General features: G+C 46.8%; 1 protein-coding gene across 3 annotated transcripts in view; it reads left to right on the forward strand.

Annotated features, from left to right (window-relative positions):
* LOC143927403 (P2Y purinoceptor 2-like) overlaps positions 1–22,215 on the forward strand; it is a 60,680-nt gene extending 38,465 nt beyond the window's left edge. For 2 of the 3 annotated variants that reach the window (XM_077451468.1, XM_077451467.1), the window contains exons 2-3: positions 12,917–13,076; positions 20,217–22,215. In XM_077451468.1, coding sequence (XP_077307594.1) covers positions 20,233–21,180 — 948 coding nt within the window. In that variant the 5' untranslated portion in view covers positions 12,917–13,076; positions 20,217–20,232 and the 3' untranslated portion in view covers positions 21,181–22,215. The remainder of the gene's footprint in view (positions 1–12,916; positions 13,077–20,216) is intronic. The other variant, XM_077451466.1, reaches the window with a different exon arrangement.
* Positions 22,216–22,822: the final 607 nt, after the last annotated feature.

Raw genomic sequence — 22,822 nt, forward strand, 5'->3', positions numbered from 1 at the left:
TACACTTCTATTGCCAGCACTCCATGATCACCATCTCCCTACACTTCTATTGCCAGAACTCCATGATAGCCATCTCCCTACACTTCTATTGCCAGCACTCCATGATCACCATCTCCCTACACTTCTATTGCCAGAACTCCATGATAGCCATCTCCCTACACTTCTATTGCCAGAACTCCATGACAGCCATCTCCGTACACTTCTATTGCCAGAACTCCATGACAGCCATCTCCATACACTTCTATTGCCAGCACTCCATGATCACCATCTCCCTACACTTCTATTCAGGGCAGCTGATAGAAATCATGGGGCCCCATACAGCATACCTGTCTGGGGCCCCCTTTAGCCCCACCCTTATCCTCTTCCAGGCTTTCAGCGGCTGCAGGAGGAAATTGGAGAGATCGGTTCCTCTAGATCAGTGTTTATCAACATTTTACCAGTCATGTTACAATATATTGCCTCTTTACTGCCTGTCAACTGTCTCTGAAAAGCTATCTGAGCCTGGATTGCTTTTCAGAGGAATGGTGTTTTCTTGTTGGTATTATGAACCGCTCTAAGAAAATCAGCTCTGATCGTACAGAAAAAGGGTGTCAAGTTTAAAAGTAGTGTATACACACACACACGCGCACATATACAAATATGCATATAAATACATACACACAGATATAAATGCACACACATATACATACATATAAATCCAAACACATATACATACACACACACGTAAATATACACACACATAAAAGCACACACAGACACATCTCTTAAACGGTAGCTGTCTGCTAAGGAGGACCTGTTGTTACACATGGCAGAGGTCATGAGGCTAGATTTGCATAGCAGCCGGCAACTTTTTTTTGGGACAGGGGGACAAAAATGACAGATTTCTGGCCATGCTTTCTCAACAGAATTGGCCCCTCACTTCTACTGTATATCCAAAATCTGTGCATTTGAAGGGTCTATTGTCTCCTTTCCTGAGGGGATACTGTGAGAATTTACCATCTACTATAGTCGGTTAAATCCCTCTTCCCTGCCCTCTAATTTTGAGCACACACACATGCATAATTACAAACATATACAGGTTGCTTTTGTTTTAATTGTCAGCAGCACTATACCTTCAATCTCCATGCCGGGTACTGACCTCTAGGGGGAGGCAGAGAGCACAGTACACACTGCAAGCCAGCTCTCCCTTTGCTTTCACTTTCAGTGTAACTGTAAAGAGTGAGATCGAGTTCCTGCATCACCGATTTACACATCAGCTGAGGATCAGGCAGCCACTTCTCTAACAATTCAGGCATGGGGGGGGGGGGGGGGGGGCACACGTGCCCCCTGCAGCATGCAGCCCAAGCTCAATGGTGACCCCTATATGTCTGCTCCTGCCTTAAGCAGAAGGAGATGAATCACTCCGCATGGGAAGGGAATGTGCAGGGCGGGACTTGAGCCAGTTGTGGAGTGGCTGCGGAAGTGACATGCTCCCGAAATAGAAAAAATAGTACCTCACATCCACAAGAACAAAACATGAATACGGAGGCACCCAGAAAGATGAAAAAAGCTCAGATAAGTCGGATGCTGGCTGAGACTTTTTTTTTTTTTTTTTTTTACTCTGCATTCTTTTATTCTCTGATTGCCGGGCCCCCCTGCTGGCTGGGCCCGGTACAGCAGGGCCAGTTGTACTGGCTTATCAGCGGCCCTGCTTCTATTGCCAGCACTCCATGATCGCCATCTCCCTACACTTCTATTGCCAGCACTCCATGATCACCATCTCCCTACACTTCTATTGCCAGCACTCCATGATCACCATCTCCCTACACTTCTATTGCCAGAACTCCATGACAGCCATCTCCGTACACTTCTATTGCCAGAACTCCATGACAGCCATCTCCATACACTTCTATTGCCAGCACTCCATGATCACCATCTCCCTACACTTCTATTGCCAGCACTCCATGATCACCATCTCCCTACACTCCTATTGCCAAAACTCCATGACAGCCATCTCCGTACACTTCTATTGCCAGAACTCCATGACAGCCATCTCCGTACACTTCTATTGCCAGAACTCCATGACAGCCATCTCCATACACTTCTATTGTCAGCACTCCATGATCACCATCTCCCTACACTTCTATTGCCAAAACTCCATGAAAGCCATCTCTGTACACTTCTATTGTCAACACTCCAAATGGCCAACCAAGCACCCAGCGACCACATCAGGCTTATTGTCTGGTTTAATGCTGGGCATGGGAATGCTAGGGCGGACTTTGGGGACCCAGTGAGCCCCATGGTCATCCTCAACAGACCTGCTGATGCTGATCAGCAGAGCTGCACTGGCTGACAGCGTAATGTGCACACTAGTGGTAGTAGTAACAGGTGTTTCATCGTCCTGCACAATGCTTACTAGCTCTTCATCTCTCTCACCCCACTTTCCAGTGTAAGACAACGTGTCAGAAAAGAGTTCCTAAAGACCGTCAGATGGCTTTGGTTGGCTCCGGTACTTTCCTCCTGGGCAGTACAGACATCAGAGCGAGTGGTTGGCCCTGACTGCAGCCTCAAGCAGCGATTGGTGTGCTGGATCCTGAGGCAGTCACCAAGGCAAGAGCAGCAGCCTCTGGTTACAATTCCGGTGATGACCGGTGGGCTCGGGATATCACTCCCAGCTGGTAGTTCTTCATCCCACTGAGCTCCTGGTCTCTCACTAGAACCGCTGATTCACTGCCACTGAATCCCTTGAGCTCCTCCAATCTTCACGGTGGTATCTTCCTCAAGCATCACTCTGCTGGGTCCCTAGCTTGCCACTCAAGATACCTCTCAAGCTTCACCCCCACTGGCCTGCTCATTCCCTGACTTGACACACAAGGCTGCTCTCCCAGTGTCACCTTCACTGGCTGGGTCCCAGTTGGTGAGAATGCTACTCTGGTACTTGCTTCAGTTACTCACTGTGGTCCCTGGTAATAAGATGGTTGGTCCCTTAGTGGCAGAACCGTTACTTTTGGTTGGACTGCAAGCCACAGTGCCAACCCTGCGCTGCTCTCTTGCTTCTGGGTAGGCCCTCAGACAACCTAGCAGCCAGGGATAGGCCCAATCTAGCAGTAGCCTGGGCAGTACAACACACATCCACTCAGACAGCCATCCAGGTGGCACAGAACATAGATCACCTGACTCCACCCAAATATATAGGCTCTCCCAGCAGGCCAAGGGATTCAAGAAAACCCTTGCCCATTGGCTGAGATATCCCATATGCCCATAATCTGACCTTGCCTTGCCCTTCTCATATCTAATACCACCAAGTACCTATTCACCTAGTGATAGAAGAGAAAAGTTCAACAAGACCAAACTTAGGGAGAAATCAATAGATCGCTAACAATCAACCAGGATAATTATTCCTGACAGTAAATTTGGGAGGAGCAACCCTGCCTAAACTCCAGGGTGCTACTCCAGTATTAACCCTTCCCCACCTGGGCAGCCCATACTCCCTGATTAGCAACAACCCACCATGTAGGCACCTGCCTACAAGGAGTATACCAGACCTTGTTGTATACTGGTTGGCCAGCAGTGTTGGTCATCTTACTTTAAAAAAGTAATTAGTTAAGTTACAAATTACTTCTCCCAAAAAGTAATTGCTTTAGTAACTCGGTTACTACATTGGAAAAGTAATTAGTTACTCAGCAAAGTAACTGTGACAGGGGTGGCAGCGGTGGTACTTGAGGGGGTGGCAGGGGAGGTACTTAAGGGGTGGCAGCGGTGGTACTTGGGGGGGTGACAGTGGTGGTGGTGTACTTGGGGGGGGGGTGGCAGTGGTGGTGGTGTACAGTACTTGGGGGTGGCAGCGGTGGTGTACTTGGGGGGGGGCAGGCAGCGGTAGTACTTGGGGGGGTGGCAGTGGTGGTAGTGCCATCCTCTCCCACCACCACCTCTGCCTCTTACTGATCCCATCCCCCACCACCACTGACCTCATCCCTACCGTATCCCACCTATCACCTCTGTTGTAGAAGTGATGGTGGGTGGGTAGGGATGGGATCAGTAAGAAGCAGAGGTGGTGGAGGACTTGGGATGGATCGATTGCACTGCAATTCGAATTGTCGAATCCTCCTGTATTGATTTCTATTGTAAGTGTACTGTCTGCCCTCATATAGTAAAGCGCTGCGCAAACTGTTGGCGCTATATAAATCCTGAATAATAATAATAATAAAGTAACTGCGTTATGTAACTCCGTTTATTTTAACTCAGTTACTTACATCACTGTTGGCCAGTAGTACTCTATGTTTTAAACGGTGTGAGGAATCAACCTGTATTGCCCCATGTCCTTTGAAGGGTACCCCACAAAAGGCACACAGCACTACACCAATCTATACCTTTTGACTTTCTTTTTAGGAATGTAGGCCTTAATTAAGTGGTTATTGTCCATTGCCCTCAACACAGAACTGAGTTACCTGTTCATTTGCTTTTTGATCACTCATATTTGGTGTTCACATCCTTCCCATTGCAATGGCCCAAAGAATGTATTCACACCACCATATAAAATAGCCTATTGGTCCCTTGCTGCCACAATAAAGCCTTGTACACACAATCGGATTTTTGACAGGGAATTGTGTGATGACAGACTGTTTGCCTAAAATCTGACCGTTAGTACGCTCCTTCAGACAATTGTCCAACTTTCGGCCAACAAATGTTGGATAGCGGGCTAGTAAATTTTCGCCAGGCAATGATCTGTTTTTAGATTTTCGTATTGTGTGTGTACACAAGTCCAACACACAAAAGCCCAACATACAAACACGCATGCTCGGAATCAATGCTCACCAAACAGGACATTAGCAGAAGGTGCCCAAAGGGTCGTGCTCAAGAGCTGAAATTCCTCGTAGTACATCAGTACTTTCGTGTTTGTTAGCCGACAATTGTGTATTGTTTGTATGCAAAACAAGTTCCTGGCACACGCCCCTTCAGACAAAAGTCTAAAGGCCAACAATCTGATCGTGTGTACGAGGCTTAATAAAGGGCATCCATTCGTTGACAAACTTCTTATAGGACATCTGCTTGTCTCAAGGGATACCAAAACCTAGAATTTGTTTCTTTCTCTTCCTTTTTTTTTTTTACAAAAGAAATCAATAATTTTCTTATTAAGGGTAATGGTTGTTAATCGGTTGCAGAATATTTATTGACAGACTCAAATGTGTGATAGTTGGGGGGGCGTGGCCTGGACATGGACGGATAGAGACGTGCATTGCTTGAGCTCCCGGCCATCTCCCGCCTCGACGGACAAATTGTGCAGATAGACCGCACAATGCCCACCTCTAAGAAGAAGACCACACACAGGAACGGCAAACCTACCCGACCACCGACACCTGCATCGCATTCGGGTGATATAGGGAGGCTTTTTCAGCTCCCTCAGCACCGCTCCCAGGGCCCCAATATGGCGCCGGAGCGCACCCACGTGGAAACTGACCGGGCTTCCTGCTCCTCGCCAGAGGTAGATTTGGAGGTTTCCCAGGCTTCTTTACCCATCCCTCCCATGGGGACACCTCAGCCACTCCATTGTGCTACGCTGGAAGTCATGGAGTCCCCTCGACAGTCACAACTGCTGGAACCGGACTTCCGTTTGCTCCTACAGGCCCTACCTACGAGAGCCGACATTACCGCCTTGATTGATAAGGTGGCAGAGACTCACCGCACGGAGATGGCGCTTGTCCGGGGAGAAGTCCAAGACTTGGCAAATAGGGTCACTGGCGGGGAACATTCCTTGTCGGCACTGGAGAAGAGAGTAGAGGCCATGGAGGCCTCACAGGCAGCGCACGAGGACTTACTTCTTACCCAGCAGCTGCGATTGGAGGAGATGGAAGACCGCAGCCGCAGGAACAATCTGCGGTTGCGGGGGCTACCTGAGGCAACGGGATCGGAAGACCTGGCGGACACCGTCGCCGCGATTTTCCGCAGCATCCCGGGGGTGGATTTGCCCCCCCGCCTGGAGTTTGACAGGGTACACCGTGCTCTGGGCCCCCGGTCCGCTGATCTGACAAGGCCACGGGACGTTGTGTGTCGGCTGCACCACTATGGCCTCAAAGAAGAGGTTCTGCGGAAGTCCTGGGAGGCCCCCGCTCTGGAATTTGATGGCGCTGAGGTGCGGATCCTGCCGGACATATCCCGTGCCACCCTCCAGCGACGTGCCCTATTGAAGCCCCTGCTGGACCTAGCAAGGCGATGTGGAGCTACGTACCGATGGGGCTATCCGCTGTCGGTCACGTTTCGCAAGGACCAACGGGTCTTTACTCTTCGAGACGTGCACTCTCTCCCCGCTCTGTTTGGCTTCCTAGATGTGGAGCCTATTACCATCCCGAACTGGCTGGCGTCTATACCCCGTCCGCAGGGTCCGGACCTGAACCGTGGACGGAGGGGTGACCTGCAACCCAGACAGCAGCGGCAACGTCGTAGACCCAGGGCGCCTTCCGGAACGGACTCCCGTGAACTCTGAGGTAACTCTTCTTATTTTCGGGTCCCCTGCCCATTGCCCCCCCTCCTCCCCCCCCCACCCCCCCCACCATTGCAGTTGTCACCGCCATCGTGGTCCAGTGCGACGAACGGATATACTGAATTAGAGCTGCGCCCTAGGGGTTGGTGACCCCCCCCCCCCTTGCTGCCTCCCTGTTGCTATCCTGCCTTCCCCTCTGTGTCTAAGTGCCATCCGCGGAGCCCCTCTACTACCTACATGTCCGGGAGTCTATGCCTCTTGTGGTGGCTCACCTCAAGGCGGCGGATCGTTGCATGGGTTGTGGCTTGCTGCTGTCGTGCCACGCACGACGGACTATCCCCGCGTGTCCTTACAACCCGGCTTGTTTGCTGGACTTCGCTGTGGTGTAGGAGGCGCCTGTTTCGAACGGACTGACTGTTTTCTTCTCGTTCTCCACTACTGTAACACCGAACGGTTCCTCTATCACACGCAGTGGGAACGTTTAAACCCTACGTACAGGCACTATCGAAGGGACCCTTCGACCGGATGAACCGGTGGACTGCTCCGAGCGGGGAAGACGTTCGGACGTATGCCAGCCCTTGCATCTGCTGCAGAACTGTGGATCCTGCTCGTTGTGTTTCCCAGGAGGGGGGTGGTGGGATGTTTTTCCTTTCACTTACAGCAATGCACTTACATTCTGTTATCTGGTTATTACGTTGTAATGTATATTACGTTATTTTTGACCATATCTTTTGGGCTGGGGGAGAGTGGACGGTCCAGGGTGGGTGTCCCGGTGGGTGGCGCTTGTTGTTTGGGGGTGGGGGGGGCTGGGGGTAGGGGATAGTTAAGTGTCCACGGGAAGGGGCTTGGGCTTGCCCTAACCGGATACGGTGTGCCCTGTCCGCTATGTTGTCTGGGTTGCTGCTTCTTAGTATAAGCTGCTTGCTTCACTTACCTAATTTACCCTGAGTGTGGTTTTGTGGTTTGCTTATTTATTTTATGGAATTTTGTTTAGTTTTGAGGTGTTACATTTGGTGCATCTGTGACCTGCGAGAGGCGGGGGGCGGACCAATGGAGCTGTCTCATTGGTTTCCTTGACAGCCTTGTCCCCACCAATAGGCCGGCATATTGTCCTAGGGGTGACGACTAGTTTCCCCTGGGTGTTTATATGCTCTTACTTGTGTTATAGGGAGGCAAGGGCATTAGGCCCACTCCCGTGCTCTCTGTTTTCTGTGTTCTCCTTCTTTCCTCCTCTCCGCTCACTTCCTTTCTGTTTTTGTTCTCTCCTTTTTTGTGACAGGACCGGCTGTCGGTCTCTTGTATTTCTCTTTCTTCTTTCTGCTTTTTCCCTGCTGCACCCCTCTTTCCGAGTCCTCGACACATCCCTCCTTTCCTCGGACCACTCCCTGCCCGTCCCTCTCCCCACCCCTGCTTTGACTCTGCCTACGCCCTCCCTTCCTCCCTTCTTACTGTCCTCGTCTTTTAGGCCCAGTGTCCCCCCTCCCACCCGCTCCTTATTCTTTACCCGGTCTGCTCCCTCCCTTCCATTTATCTGATTCGGAGTTCCCCCGGATTTACACATGTCGGTATCAAGGGTCAATGTGCTGTCGCTAAACGCGAAGGGCCTAAACACGCCTGAGAAGCGCCGCATGCTTTTGGCTGATCTGAAAAGATTGCATGCTGACATTGCCTTTATCCAGGAGACGCATTTTAAACCAAATGCACTGCCATATCTACGCAATAGACACTACCAATGGACGTATCATTCAACCAACCCACTAGCTAAATCCAAAGGGGTCTCCATACTCCTCTCTAGTAAACTCCAGTGGCGTTGCCAGGGATCTCTGTTAGACCCTTCCGGCAGATATGTGTTTCTGAAGGGGTTTCTTGGCCAGACACAGGTGACTCTGGCGGCCATCTACGCCCCTAACGAACTCCAAGCCACTTTTCTAGAGAGGACCATGGAGAAACTGCAGGAATTTAAAGTTGGACAATTGTTGTTAGGAGGAGATTTTAATACCCCACTGATCCCCTCGGTGGACACGTCCTCTGGACGGACATCCATGCCGATAGCTCAGATTAAACGCATTACGAAGACTCTGCATGACTCACAACTTATAGATGTCTGGAGACTCCAGCATTCGGGAGAACGAGATTACACATTTTACTCCCCCATGCACAAACTTTATACCAGAATTGATTACTTCCTGGTCCCCCACTCTCAATTACACGCGGTTGAAGGCACTTCAATAGGAGATAGGACGTGGTCGGATCATGCGCCGATCGTCCTTACATATAGACTGTCGGATGTTTTCCCCCAGACGCATAGGTTTTGGCGGCTGAACGAGAGCCTCCTCCAGACCCCGGAAGTCTTGGATGATGTCACCAAGACCCTACGATGTTATTTGCAGGAAAATGACCTCCCGGACTGTCCCCCGGGGGTTCTGTGGGAGGCCCACAAAGCAGTGATACGGGGGGTCCTCATACAGCATGGTGCCCGGATTAAGCGGGAACGCACCGCACAGCTAAACCGGCTTTTGGAACAGCTACGTGTTCTAGAAGCCAGACATAGACATGCTCCGTCGCAATCCTCGGAGAATGACTTGCAGGCAGTCAGGAAACAGATTACCGATCTTCTTCAATATAGGGCTAAGGCTGCCATTCAATTTTGTCGCGGGAAGACTTATGAATCCGGCGACAAATGTGGGAAATTACTGGCGCGACTGGTCAGAGAACGTAAGCTTCAAACATATGTTCCCCTTGTTGTGGCGCCCGGGGGCCGGAAGGCCCAATTACCCATGCATATCACTCGGGAGTTCAGGAATTTCTATTCAGACCTATACAATTTGCAGGCGCGCCCCCCTCCCCCGACCGCCCTGACCGACTACTTGACAAAGTCCCAAATTCCCTCCTTGTCCCCGGCGGAGAGGGAAGAGCTGGAATCCCCCATTACTTTGACGGAAATTCATAAAGCAATCGGGACAATGAAGCCGGGGAAGGCCCCGGGCCCAGACGGGTATACATTGCAATATTATAAACGTCTACTAGACCTGCTGGAGCAACCCATGTTAGCACTATTTAATGCAATAGGGGAGGGTGGGGAGTTCGCTAACGATTCATTGAACGCGCACATCTCGGTGATCCATAAGGAAGGGAAGGACCCGACAGCCTGTGGTAGCTACCGACCTATCTCACTCCTCAATGTGGATCTGAAGATTTACACCAAGATCCTGTCTGCCAGGCTGGCGGGTCATCTCCGGCGGCTGATTCATTTGGATCAGGTTGGATTCATTCCCACCCGTGAGGCCAGAGATGGTACCACAAAGGTGCTTAACCTGATTCACGTGGTGCGAAAAGCGGGACTTCCATGTGTACTGTTGAACACAGATGCCGAAAAGGCTTTCGATCGTGTAAACTGGCCATTTATGTTTGCTGTGCTTAGACATGTGGGATTGGGGGACCGGATGATAGCACGTATATCAGGGGTGTATTCCAGGCCGACTGCGCAAGTCAAGGTTAATGGGACGTTGTCCACTCCTTTCCCGGTAACTAATGGGACGCGCCAGGGTTGCCCGTTATCCCCTCTTCTGTTCGCATTGACTCTTGAACCTTTTCTAGCGACGGTGAGACTGAACTTGGATATCCGGGGAGTGGCCGTGGGGGGTGTGCAGCACAAAATATCGCCCTATGCTGACGATATGCTCTTTACTTTAACTAACCCTGCCATTTCCTTACCTAACTTGCTCAAGGAGTTTGAGGTTTATGGGAGATTGTCTAACCTTAAGATCAATTTCACCAAATCGGAAGCCATGGGGCTGCTGATACCACCACGGTTACTCCCTGCTTTGCAATCCAGTTTCCAATTCAAATGGACGACGACCGCCCTGACGTACCTAGGCACTTACATTCCTCCGGACCTAGCGGACCTATACGCATGCAATTTCCCTCCCTTGCTTGCTAAGACGCGGCTGCTTCTGGACTCATGGCACAAAGGGACGCATTCCTGGTTCGGTAGATGTAACTTAATAAAAATGTGCATCTTGCCAAAATATCTATATTTATTTCAGACTCTACCGATCAGGATTCCCCCTGTTTATTTTAAACAGGTGCAGGCATTGTTTACCCGCTTTGTCTGGGCACAGAAGCGGCCTCGGATACCACGTTCCCAACTATCCCTTCCTAAGCGGCACGGAGGTGTGGCGTTACCAGATATTAAGCAGTACTATAACGCCTCTCATCTGAGTAGGGTGATTGATTGGGCCCGCAATCTCCCCACCAAATTATGGGCCCAGATAGAGCAGCACCAGTGCCCGGTCCCGTTGAAGTTCGCCCTATGGTGCAGGACAGAACTACCGAGGGAAGTGAAAGACCACCCGCTTATAGGCAACACCCTCTATCAGAGTGAGAAAGCGGCATTCCACCACTCCCTGACAGACGGGTCGTCACCGCAGACACCAATTCTCGGCAACCCTAGATTCCCACCGGGCATACCGGCGACGCAGTTTCGTCGATTACGGGACTCCGACCTTACTAGGGCCTCTCACTTTGTAGGTCGTGACGGCTGGGTTTCCATCAGTGACCTTATGGATCTCAGAGGTCCTTATGGTTTAAATTTTTGGGACGCCGTGCGTTTACATCATTTTCTTCAGTCCATCCCGAACCCCGCGGCCCGGAACCTATCGGATACGGAACCTATCTCCAGACTTCTTTCTGAGATGTACGCACAGCTTAATACGCCACCACCAACGCACCGTATCTCCAGTCTTGCGAAATGGGAGGGAGACCTGGGTTGCACCTTCACACCTGCGCAGATTGCACAGACTCTGCGGTTCACCCTGAAGTCCTCTATATGCACCAAGACACAGGAGTTGAATTTTAAAATCCTCACGAGATGGTACCTGACCCCTAGTCGCCTCCACCTTATCTTCCCTGACGCATCCGCATGTTGCTGGCGCTGCGGGGAGGGTAGAGGTACGATCATCCATGTCTTTTGGTCCTGCCCCAAGCTCTTGGACTTTTGGACGGCTGTCCGAAACATTGCCCAACAATTCACGGAGTGGCAAATTCCGAATGACCCAGCCTTCTTCCTCTTGCATATGTCAGACATACCCCCCAAGAGATATGCGCGGTCATTGCTACGTCATCTCACCAATGCGGCCAAATCTTGCATCCCCTTGCTCTGGAAGCAACAAACTCCTCCTTCCGTGGCGATGTGGCTACGGCGGGTGGAAGAAATTAACAAACTGGAAGATCTGATAATGACTACCCAGGATAGGCAGGAACTTTACCGAAAGACCTGGTCCCTTTGGAACACGTTTGTGTATTCGACAGAAGGCAGAGCCCTCCTTGGGCGGTGAGAGACGCTACGGTTGGGAACTCCGAATCACCTCCACTCCCTTCCCTAATCTTTCCCTTGCCTTCCTTCCCTTATCCCCCACCTCTTGCACTCCTTCACCTTCCTTCTCACTGCTTCTCTCTTTTACTCCACCCCCCCTCTCTTTTTCCCTTCTCTTCTGTTCTGTAATTTCCACCCCCCCTCTTTTCTCTCTTGAGGGTGCGCTAATTGTTGACCCACTTCTTTTCTTTTTTGTATCAATACGACCTGCTAACTGCTTACTATGGTCATGATCCTGGCCTATGGGTCTAGAAGCTGAGACATTGACTGGCTCTGGTGTGTCGTTAACCCCCTATGCCGGAGCCGGCAGAGGGGAGGTTTATGGTACAGTCGACTTACTATTTACGAGGTATTATATCAGCTGGGAGTCGTATTCCTGTTAATGTGCTGCACATCCTGGAGGCTGCGACCTCCACTACCTATGTTGTTTTTTTTTTTTATTATTCGGGGGCTCTACCCTTTTTGTGTGTGAAAAATTTCTTGAATAAACTTATATTTGCAAAAAAAAAAATGTGTGATAGTTTAGTAAGTATAAAGAAAAAACTCTGTTATTCCAAGTGTAAAGCCTTGTACACACCATTGGGTTTTCGGGAGGGAATTGTGTGATGACAGACTGCCTAAAATCTGACCATTAGTACTCTCCATCAGACAATTGTTGTCCAGATTTCCGCCAACAAATGTTGGATGGCAGGCTAGTACATTTTCGGCAGACAACCTATCATCTGTACACAAGTCAGTCACACAAAAGTTGAAAGTACAAACACACATGCTCGGAATCAATGCTCACCAAGCACGACATTAGCAGAAGGTGCCCAAAAGGTGGCCCTCAAGAGCTGAAATTCCTCATAGTACATCACTACGTTCGTGTTTGTTGGCCGACAATTGTGTACCATTTGTATGCAAGACAAGTTCACAGCACACGCACAAAAGTCTGACGCTCTGTCTGCCAACAATCGGATTGTGTGTATGAGGCTTAAGAATAAAAATGTGTCATTTCCTGATATATAGCAATGCTTGTTAAGAAAATATATTGAAAGTTTTAGGAATGATTACAAAACTCACCATGCACTTTTATTGTATTTTAGTCTGCAGATCTGTTACATCATTATTGATGTAAGCCCTGTGGAAGTGGCAACCACGTCTGCACTCAAAGTTTGTGCCTGAAAACAAAGGATGGGAGGCATGGAAAGAGTAAAGGATATTGGAGGTGATAGCCAATCCACAGACCTGTAAAGCCATACACAGGTTGGTTTAACGGGAGTTCATAATCTGATGCCATGTAGTTTTTAAACAGAACTAGAACTTTGTAATATATTTCCCAGTCAGTAAATGAACCTGTAAACCGTGTGTCAGGTGGACTGTACATCACGGAGCCACTTACTGGTATTACCTACAGTCTTGAGGCTCTCCACCTTCATCCAACAGCAAGAGCCCTTCTACAAATAGCCATGGACATTACAGAATTATGGAACATGCAGACACAATCTAATCAATCGAAGATGTCTTTGTATCCAACGTTACTATTCTTGGGTTCCATTTAAAGTGGTTGTAAACCCTTACAACACACTTTGACCTACAGGTAAGCCTAGATTAAGGCTTACCTGTAGGTCCAAGAAATATCTCCTAAACCTACACGGTTTAGGAGATATTTGCCGAAAGACAGGCACCGCTGTCTACGGCGCATGCGCCGTAGACAGTGGCGCGCAGGCGCACTGAGCGCGGCACCCGTCAACGGCGATATGCCGCGCATGGCGGCTCCCATGCGCATGCGCGGGAGTGACATCACGTGGCTTCGCCGAATGACAGCGGCGGAGTGGCGAGACCCTCCGAGAAGATGGATGCGCCGGACTACAAGGGACAGCGGTGACTTGGCTGGCTCCTGTGTCAGGTAAGTGACACATAATGGACTACTATGCGATGCATAGTAGTCCATTATGCTTTACCTTTGCAGGGAATGAAAGAGGAAGTAAACTCATCAGGGTTTACTTCCTCTTTAACATAATGTTGAATGGAAAGCGGATGAAAGTTGTAGTCCACAATAGCAAATTTATTGCTGGTGTGTGTGTAAGCCCTTGTACACAAGGTCGGAGATTCCGACGGAATGTGTCCTATCGGACCGTATTGTCGGATAATCCGACTGTGTGTGGTCTCCATTGGACTGTTTCCGTTGGAATATCCGACGGACCAAGTTTTCCAACTTGTCTATAAAATTTTCCAACAACATGCTCCGATCGGACATACTCCGATCATGTGTAGCTTACTCCGACGGACAAAGTGCCACGCATGCTCAGATCAAATTCCTAGACCAAAGCTATTGGCTACTAGCCTGAATGTAGTCCCGTCGTAATGAAATAACGTCATCACGTTATGTACAATCGGATTTTCCGACAACTTTGTCCGACCATCTGTATGCAACAGTTTCGGACAAAATCCGTCGGACAAAATCCAACGGATTTGGTTGTCAGAATGTCCGACTGTACAAGGCCTACCATGACCAATTTGACAGAAAAACAAAAAAGAGATTTTTTTTTCTTCCCGTTGAGTTTACTACCAACCAACATGCAGGATAAATCTGAGCTGGATACTGAGGAAAGCCAGAATTTGCGATCTTGCAAATTTGTTCTAGGCCAGAGCCCCAGAAAGCACTGGAACCAATGATTTATTATGGTAGCCAGTTAAAAAAAAAAGCATTTTAAGAAGGAAAGGTCAGCAATGGTGGCCTCCACACAAACCTTGAAACAATTATGTGTTTAATGCCCTGTACACACGACCGGTTTTCCCATCGGAATAAACTCTGAAGGTTGTTCCGATGGAATTCCGCTGAAACTGTCTTGCGTACACACGATCACACCAAATTCTGATCGCCAAGAACGCCGTGACCTCCAGCACGTACGACGGGACTAGAAAAAGGAATTTCAATAGCCAGCAGCCAATAGCTTCCGTCTCGTACTTGCTTCAGAGAATGCGTTGTTTTTGGTCCGTCGGAACAGCATACAGATGAGCGTTTGCCCAATAGGAATTGGTTCCGTTGGAAATATTTAGAACATGTTCTATTTCTAGGTCCATCAGAATTTTCGAAAAAAAAAAAAAAGAAAATGTCAGATGAGGCCCACACAGTATCGGAATATACGATGAAAAGCTTCCGTCTGACTATTTCTGTCGGACATTTCACTTGTGTGTACGCGGCATAACAGTTTCCAGCACAAATGGATATCTAGAATGGATACAGATCTTATTGCCACCATTTATGGACCTTATTCATCTCTGCTCTTCTTCATATTTGCCACATATTTAACCACTTGAGTTCTGGAAGGTTTTGCCCCCTTCATGACCAGGCCATACCATTAGTAGCCAATGTTTTAAACAGTGTGAGTAATTAGCCTGTAATGACCCTTGTTCTTTGAAAGGTACCAAACCAAAAGGCACACAGCACTACACCAGTCTATACCTTTTAACTTTCTGTTCGGGGATGTAGGCCTCAATTAAGTGGTTAAAGCTATTTAGCACTGCACTATTTTAACCACTTGCCGCCCGCCCTATTACAAATTGACGGTGGCAAAGTGGTTTCATAATCCCGACCGGACGTCATATGACGTCCTCAGGATTATGAGCCGCTGCGCGCCCCCGGGGGCGCGCATCGCGGCGATCGTTGTTGCGGGGTGTCAGTCTGACACCCGGCAACTACGATCTCGGTAAAGAGTCTCCGACGGAGACTCTTTACCACGTGATCAGCCGTGTCCAATCACGGCTGATCACAGTGTAAATGGGAAGAGCCGGTGATCGGCTTTTCCTCACTTGCGTCTGTCAGACGCGAGTAGAGGAGAGCTGATCGGCTGCTCCTCTGACAGGGGGGGTCTGTGCTGATCGATTATCAGCACAGCCCCCCCGAGGATGCCCACACTGGACCACCAGGGAAAAGGTAATCCTCCCTAGACCACCAGGGAGGCCAGTCAGCACAATGGATGCCAATCAGTGCCCATAATGGATGCCAATCAGTGCCCACAATGGGCATCACTGATTGGCATGCATTATTGTTTGGCACTGATTGGCATCCATTAGTACAGTATAACACCAATGCCGCCTATGAGTGCCCACCTGTGCCGCCTATGAGTGCCCACCTGTGCCGCCTATCAGCGCCCACCCATGCCCATCTGTGCCGCCTATCCATGCCATCTGTGCCGCCTATCCATGCCCATCTGTGCCGCCTATTAATGCCCATCTCTGCCGCCCATCCATGCCAATCCGTACCAGCTATCAGTGCCAATTTGTGCCACCTATCAGTGTCCATCCGTGTGGCCCATCCGTGTCGCCCATCCGTGTCGCCTATCAGTGCCGCCTATCAGTGCCGCCTATCAGTGTCCATCAATGCCACCTCATCAGTGCCACTTCATTGGTGCCCATCAGTGCCGCCTTATCAGTGCCCATCAGTGTAGCCCCATCAGTGCCCATCAGTGAAGGAGAAAACGTACTTATTTACAAAGTTTTAAAAACTGAAACAAAAAAAACATTATTTTTTTCAAAATTTTCGGTATTTTTTTATTTGTAGCGCAAAAAATAAAAACCGTAGAGGTGATCAAATACCACCAAAAGAAAGCTCTATTTGTGGGAAAAAAATGATAAAAATTTAATTTGGGTACAGTGTAGCATGACCGCGCAATTGTCATTCAAAGTGCGACAGCGCTGAAAGCTCAAAATTGGTCTGGGCAGGAAGGTGTTTAAAGAGGAAGTAAACCCTTTCAAACCACTTTGACCTACAGGTAAGCCTAGATTAAGGCTTACCTGTAGGTCCAAGCAATATCTCCTAAACCTATATGGTTTAGGAGATATTTGCCCGAAAATGGGCACCGCTGTCTACGGCGCATGCGCCGTAGACAGCGGCGCGCAGGCGCACTAAATGCGGCAAGTCCAAGAATGGATTTGCCTAATTTGTCGACTCCCGTGCGCATGCGCGGGAGTGACGTCATCGCGGCTTCGCCGAATGGCAGCGGCGGAGCTGCGAGACGCAACTCCCGTGCGCATGCGCGGGAGTGACGTCATTGCGGCTTCGCCGCTGTCATTCGTCGGAGCTGCGAGACGCCACCAGCAAGATGGATGCGGCAGACTACAGGGGACAGCGGCGACTTCGCTGGCTCCTGTGTCAGGTAAGTGACACATAATGAGCTACTATGCGATGCATAGTAGTCCATTATGCTTTGCTTTTGCAGGGAATGAAAGAGGAAGTAAACCCATCAGGGATTACTTCCTCTTTAAGTGCCCGGTATTGAAGTGGTTAACTAGTAATTGCGCGGTCATGCAATGCTGTACCTAAATTAAATTGATACCATTTTTTTCAAATAGAGCTCTTGTTTGATGGTATTTGATCACCACTGGGTTTTTTTATTATAATTTTTATTATATAGACAAAAAATACTGGAAATTATCAAAAAAAAACAATATTTTTACTTTCTGTTATAAAACGTATCCAATAAAAAATAAAATTCTTCATAATTTAGGCCAAAATGTATTTTGCTACATACCCAATTAGTGTATATTGATTGGTTTGTGTGAAAGTTATAGTGTCTACAAACTATTGTATAAACAGTAAACTGGAAAGTAATTATTTTTTTTATTATGTAGTGTACACACAGTCAGATTTTCTGATGGGAAATTTTGGATGTGAGCTTGTTGTCGCAAAGTCAGACCGTGTGTACGCTCCATCGAACATTTGCTGTCGGACTTTCCGCCAACAAATGTTTGCTAGCAGGTTCTCACATTTTTCGACAACAAAACTTTGTTGTCGGAAAGTCCGATCGTGTGTACACAAGTCCGTCGCACAAAAGTTCACGCATGCTCGGAATCAAGCAGAAGGAGCCACACTGGTTATTGAACTTCCTTTTTCTCGGCTAGTCATACATCTTGTACATCACCGCGTTCCCACGTTTGTAATTGTTGGGCAACATTTGTGTGACCGTGTATATGCAAGACAAGCTTGAGCCAATGACCTTTGAACAAAAATCCACAGTTTTGTTGGCGGAAAGTCCGATCGTGTGTATGGGGCATTACTAGTAATGGTGGTGATAAGCAACTTACAGTGGACTGTGATAGTGCAGTTGGCAATCTGACACTAACAGACACTGGTTGGGAGTTATTCAAACTGACCAACTGCCACTGACATCACCAGTTACACTAATATAGTAATCAGTGATAATTCTATACACTGTCACTGTACTAATGACACTGACTGGGAAGGGGATAACCTCTCGGGGTAATCAAGGGGTTAAGTGTGCGCCTAACAAGTGTTAATATGTGTAATGTGTGCTGCTTTTTACTAAAAACCTGTTTGTTTCTTCTCCCTGCTTTATCTTGTGCACCCCGAACCTGGAAGAAGGCAGTGACGTACAGGTACGCCGCTGTGCCTGTATGAGCCGCCTGTCTGCAGTACAATGTGGGCCGGTGTCCTATCATATACAGTCATATACAAGTGGACATAGAGTTGGAATAAAAAGAGCCGAGCGCAGTGAGGCCGAGCCCGAAGCGTGGCGAGCGAAGCGAGCCAGCGAGGGGCCCTCTAATTTTCCCAGCCCTATGTCCGCTTGGATGGTGGGGCTACCACCTCAACTCACCTTGCAGACGTCGTTCATCTTCTGAGATTTTCTGGAGTTTCTTCTGCTCCGTACTGCGCAAGCGCAGTACGGGGCGGACACTATATGATGCCAGGACACTATATGCCAGAACACCGGCAGTCCATAAGCATTAAATAGCTTATTATATTCAGACTTTGTTTTTCTTTTGCATTTGTCTGGATCCCAAATGGGGGAATTTTAAAAATGCATAGGTGTGAATCAGGCCCTAGTGTACTTTATCTATGGAGGAGCAATGTTGTTTCCTAGGGACATGATGTTTGCCAGGACTAAAGAACAATCGTCTTCTCCATAACATAGGGCAAAGTGTTTTGTAGTGCACAGGGATTGCTAGGCACAATGCTAATAGGCATCAGTCTGTATTTCTGGCAGAATCAAAAGGAATATTTTTGGTAGACATGTGCAATTGGTTTAGTTCCAAATGAGCTTTTTTCATGAATTTTGGCATATTCAATAGTTCTGAATTTCCGTATTTAGAATTTCTGAATTATCAATTTTCCGAATTTTTTTAATTTTGGAAATTCGGAAATTCAGAAATTAGAAATGTAGGAAATTGGAAATTTCTAAGTTTCAGAAATTCAAAATTTGGGAAATTCAAAATATGGGAAATTCGAAGTTTCGGAAATTCGAAATTTGGAAAATGGAAATTCAAAATTTCAAAAATTTGAAAATTCACAAATTTGAAAATTTGAAAATCCAAAAACAAGAATGAAAATCTGAAAATTCAAAAGAATGAAAATCTGAAAATTCAAAAATCTGAAATAATAAATATTAAATTATAGGTATTGGAATTTCCTTTCAAATTTGATCTGTTAGTGAACGTAAGGAGTACGAATTTATCCGAAGTTACGTATTATCTGAAATAACGAATGCTGTATCTAAATGAATGCCATTTGTTAATTTGGATAATTCGTAACTTCAGATAAATTTGTATTCGTTACGTTCACAAACAGGCAAATTTGAAAATACATTTCAATACCTATTATTTAATAGTTAGTTATTATTAGTTAGTTATTATTTAGAATTTTACTGATTTTCTTTCTTTCTTTCAGATTTTCGAATTTCCGAATTCCTAAAATCGAAAAATTGGGAAATTCGGAATTCGAAAATTTGGAAATGTGAAAGTCCGAATTTTTGATTTCCGAATTTTCACATTTTCGAATGTCGGAATTTTGACATTTTTGATTTTCCAAATTTCCAAAAAAAGCAAAAAAAAGAATGAAACGAAAACAAAAACATTTTTTTTGTCAGTGCACATGTCTAATTTTTTGCGCTGTCTGAAAAACTATAACAAAATGGTCTCAGTGGTATATTTAACAGACCAAGTAGGAGTGAATAAAGGAACACCATCGCTGGGGGTTTACATATACCTTTTTACATTGAGTTTGATTTACTAAAACTGAGGAGTGTAAAATCTGGTGCAGCTGTGTATGGTAGCCAATCAACTTCTAACTTCAGCTTGCTCAATAAAGCTTTGACAAACAATCTGGAAGCTGATTGTTTTCTATGCAGAGCTGCACCAGATTTAAAATTCTACAGTTTTAGTAAATCAGTCCCATTGTCAGATGTCCTAATTCCTTTCAACTTCTCTCTTTTGGCCTCATTGGGGATATTTTCTATCACTTCCTGCCCTGCCAAGACGTGAGGGGAAATTTCCTCAATAAGAACACAGATGTAACCTTTGCCCATTCTATCAATCTATCAATTTAAATTCCATTGGGGTATTTTGTGTATTTTCTTAAATTTTTCTCTTTTTTTGTTTCAGTCTTTTGGTTTACTTCATGGGTGACTCAGAGGAAGGGAATCTGACCTACAGATGTATATTTGAAGAAGACTTCAAGTACATCCTTTTGCCCGTGGCCTATTCGATTGTTTTTGTGTTTGGATTCATCCTCAACATCATCGCCTTGTACATTTTCATCTTCCAAATTCGGCCATGGAAGGTGGTCACACTTTTTATGTTCAACTTGGCTCTGTCAGACCTCCTCTACGTCTTATCTCTTCCACTGCTGGCCTACTATTACTCCAAAGCCAATGATTGGCCTTTCTCAGAGCCGCTCTGCAAGATAGTCCGTTTCCTCTTCTATACCAGCCTGTACTGCAGTATCCTCTTCCTTCTATGCATCAGTGTATACCGTTTTATGGCAGTGTGTTACCCCATGGGCTTTCTACAATGGGGCCATATTCGATACGCAAGGATTGCCTGTATTACTATTTGGGTTGTCATTATTGGCATTCAGTCACCGATACTGTATTTTGTGTCCACCAGCCAAATAGAAGACAACAGGATCTGCCATGACACAGCAAGTATTGAACTCTTTGACCAGTTTGTCGTTTTCAATACGGTGACCTTGGTCTTCCTCTTTTGTGTCCCCTTCACAGCCCTCCTTGTTTGCAACAGTTTCATGATTTACGTGCTTCTAACGCCAACTGTGCCTGCCACACAGGCATCGAAATCCAAGAGGAAGTCGGTTAAAATTATTATCACGGTCCTTGTGGTTTTCATCGCCTGCTTTTTGCCATATCATGTTACCCGTACGCTCTACTATTACTACCGTAAGGTGGACACAGCCCCCTGTTCTACTTTAGATGCCGTTAATGCAGCCTACAAATCCACACGACCTTTTGCCAGCCTCAATAGCTGCATCGATCCGGTCTTGTACTTTTTGGTTTGGAGGTTCCGCTTAGTCAGGAAAAGAAGGAGGAATATGACAGAAAGAGAAAGTTGACTTAGCGACTGTGCATCAATAGGTAATATTTTGGGTAAGCCAAAGTCAAGTTTTGACTTGATTTCTGTTGTGTTTTTAACCAATAAGGCCCATACCTAAAGCTGTACTCCTGGTAGATAAAATGATCATTAAAGCCAATCTCTGTGCAAAATGAAACCCCATCACCATCACCTCTTCAAGGAATGGAGACTGATCCAGTGCTTCAGTCTATGCCGGCCACTGACAAGACTTGTCGCCCCCTCTTGCTGTAATGTCATTACACTGATGCAGTATTCTGAGAATTTACACTGCTGGACAACCAATGCGCAGTGTCCACATCACACAAGCAGCCACTTGGACACCCAAAGATGGACTTTCCTACTCTAAAGTCTAGCAAATAAAAGACTTGATATCCTATGCGTCACATGATTGCAGATTCAGAAGTATTTGTAGCTTTCAATGTTGTTGTTTTTTTTATTTTATTTAAATATAATCGAGCGATTAGCTAGAGGGAGTAGAGGCATTTATCAAGCTGGGAGAAGGCAGGTCCAGCCATGTGACCCATCAAAGTCATGTTTCCTTTGAATAATTTCAAGTATTGATTGAAAGCAAAGCAAATAGCACGTTCAGAAGGTGGCAGGCCCAGCCATGTGACCCATCAAAGTCATGTTTCCTTTGAATCATTTCAAGGATTGATTGAAAGACAAGCAAATAGAACTTTCAGAAGGTGACAGGCCCAGCCATGTGACCCACGAAAGTCATGTTTCATTCTGAATAATTTCAAGTGTTGAGCGAAAGTCAAGCAAATAGCACTTTTAGGAGGAAATCGGCAATAGCAGCCCAGGTATTTCAAAACTTACATTGATGTAAGACCCTAGAAGGATTAGTACACTAAACAAGTGTACCTTGATAGCCTAGAAGACCTAGATGAATGGCAGTCAACACAAATGTGGCCCTCAACATATCCAGAGGGCCACACAATAGCTTTGTTATGTCATATTATTAATTATTGAGATGGCATCAAAAAGATATTAAAATAAAAGTGTTGTTCTTGAATGCTGCTTCTATGAAGTTCAGTTTGAGTTTGCATGGACAAGTATGGTGACATTTCACAGGTTTACAATTGTTAAAATACTGAATGACATGGTGCTCAGTTACACAAGTGTAAAAGGTAATACGTACAATAAGTGTAAAGGCCCATACACACGATCTGACTTTTTGACAACAAACATGCAAATTTGCTGTTTTAAGGCAACATCCGGCAACATTCGTGTGTACGCTCCATCGGACAAACTTTTTCGGTTTTCATCAGACTTTTGTTGGCTGTGCGAACGGACAAACTTTCCGGCAACAAAAGTCCGACGGAGCTAAGTCCGATCGTATGTACAGAAAACCATAGGACTTTTGTACAAAGTACACCCACGCATGCTCAGAACCAATGCAAAAGATCAGACAACAATACAGAAGTTGACCAAAGGTGGCGGTAAAGAGCAGAAAAACCATGTGATTTGGTGAAAGTTGGCTGAAAAAGTCCTGCCATGTGTATGCAATACAAGTTCACGGCCGACGCCCTTTGTACAAGAATCCATGGGAAAGTTTGTACAAAGTCCGATCGTGTGTATGAGGCTTTACATTCACTCTTCACCCAGTTCTAAACCATATA

This window comes from Lithobates pipiens, unplaced genomic scaffold (genome assembly GCF_037356315.1).
Source record: "Lithobates pipiens isolate NorthernLeopardFrog02 unplaced genomic scaffold, aLitPip1_a1.2 Scaffold_23, whole genome shotgun sequence".
NCBI lineage: Eukaryota > Metazoa > Chordata > Amphibia > Anura > Ranidae > Lithobates > Lithobates pipiens.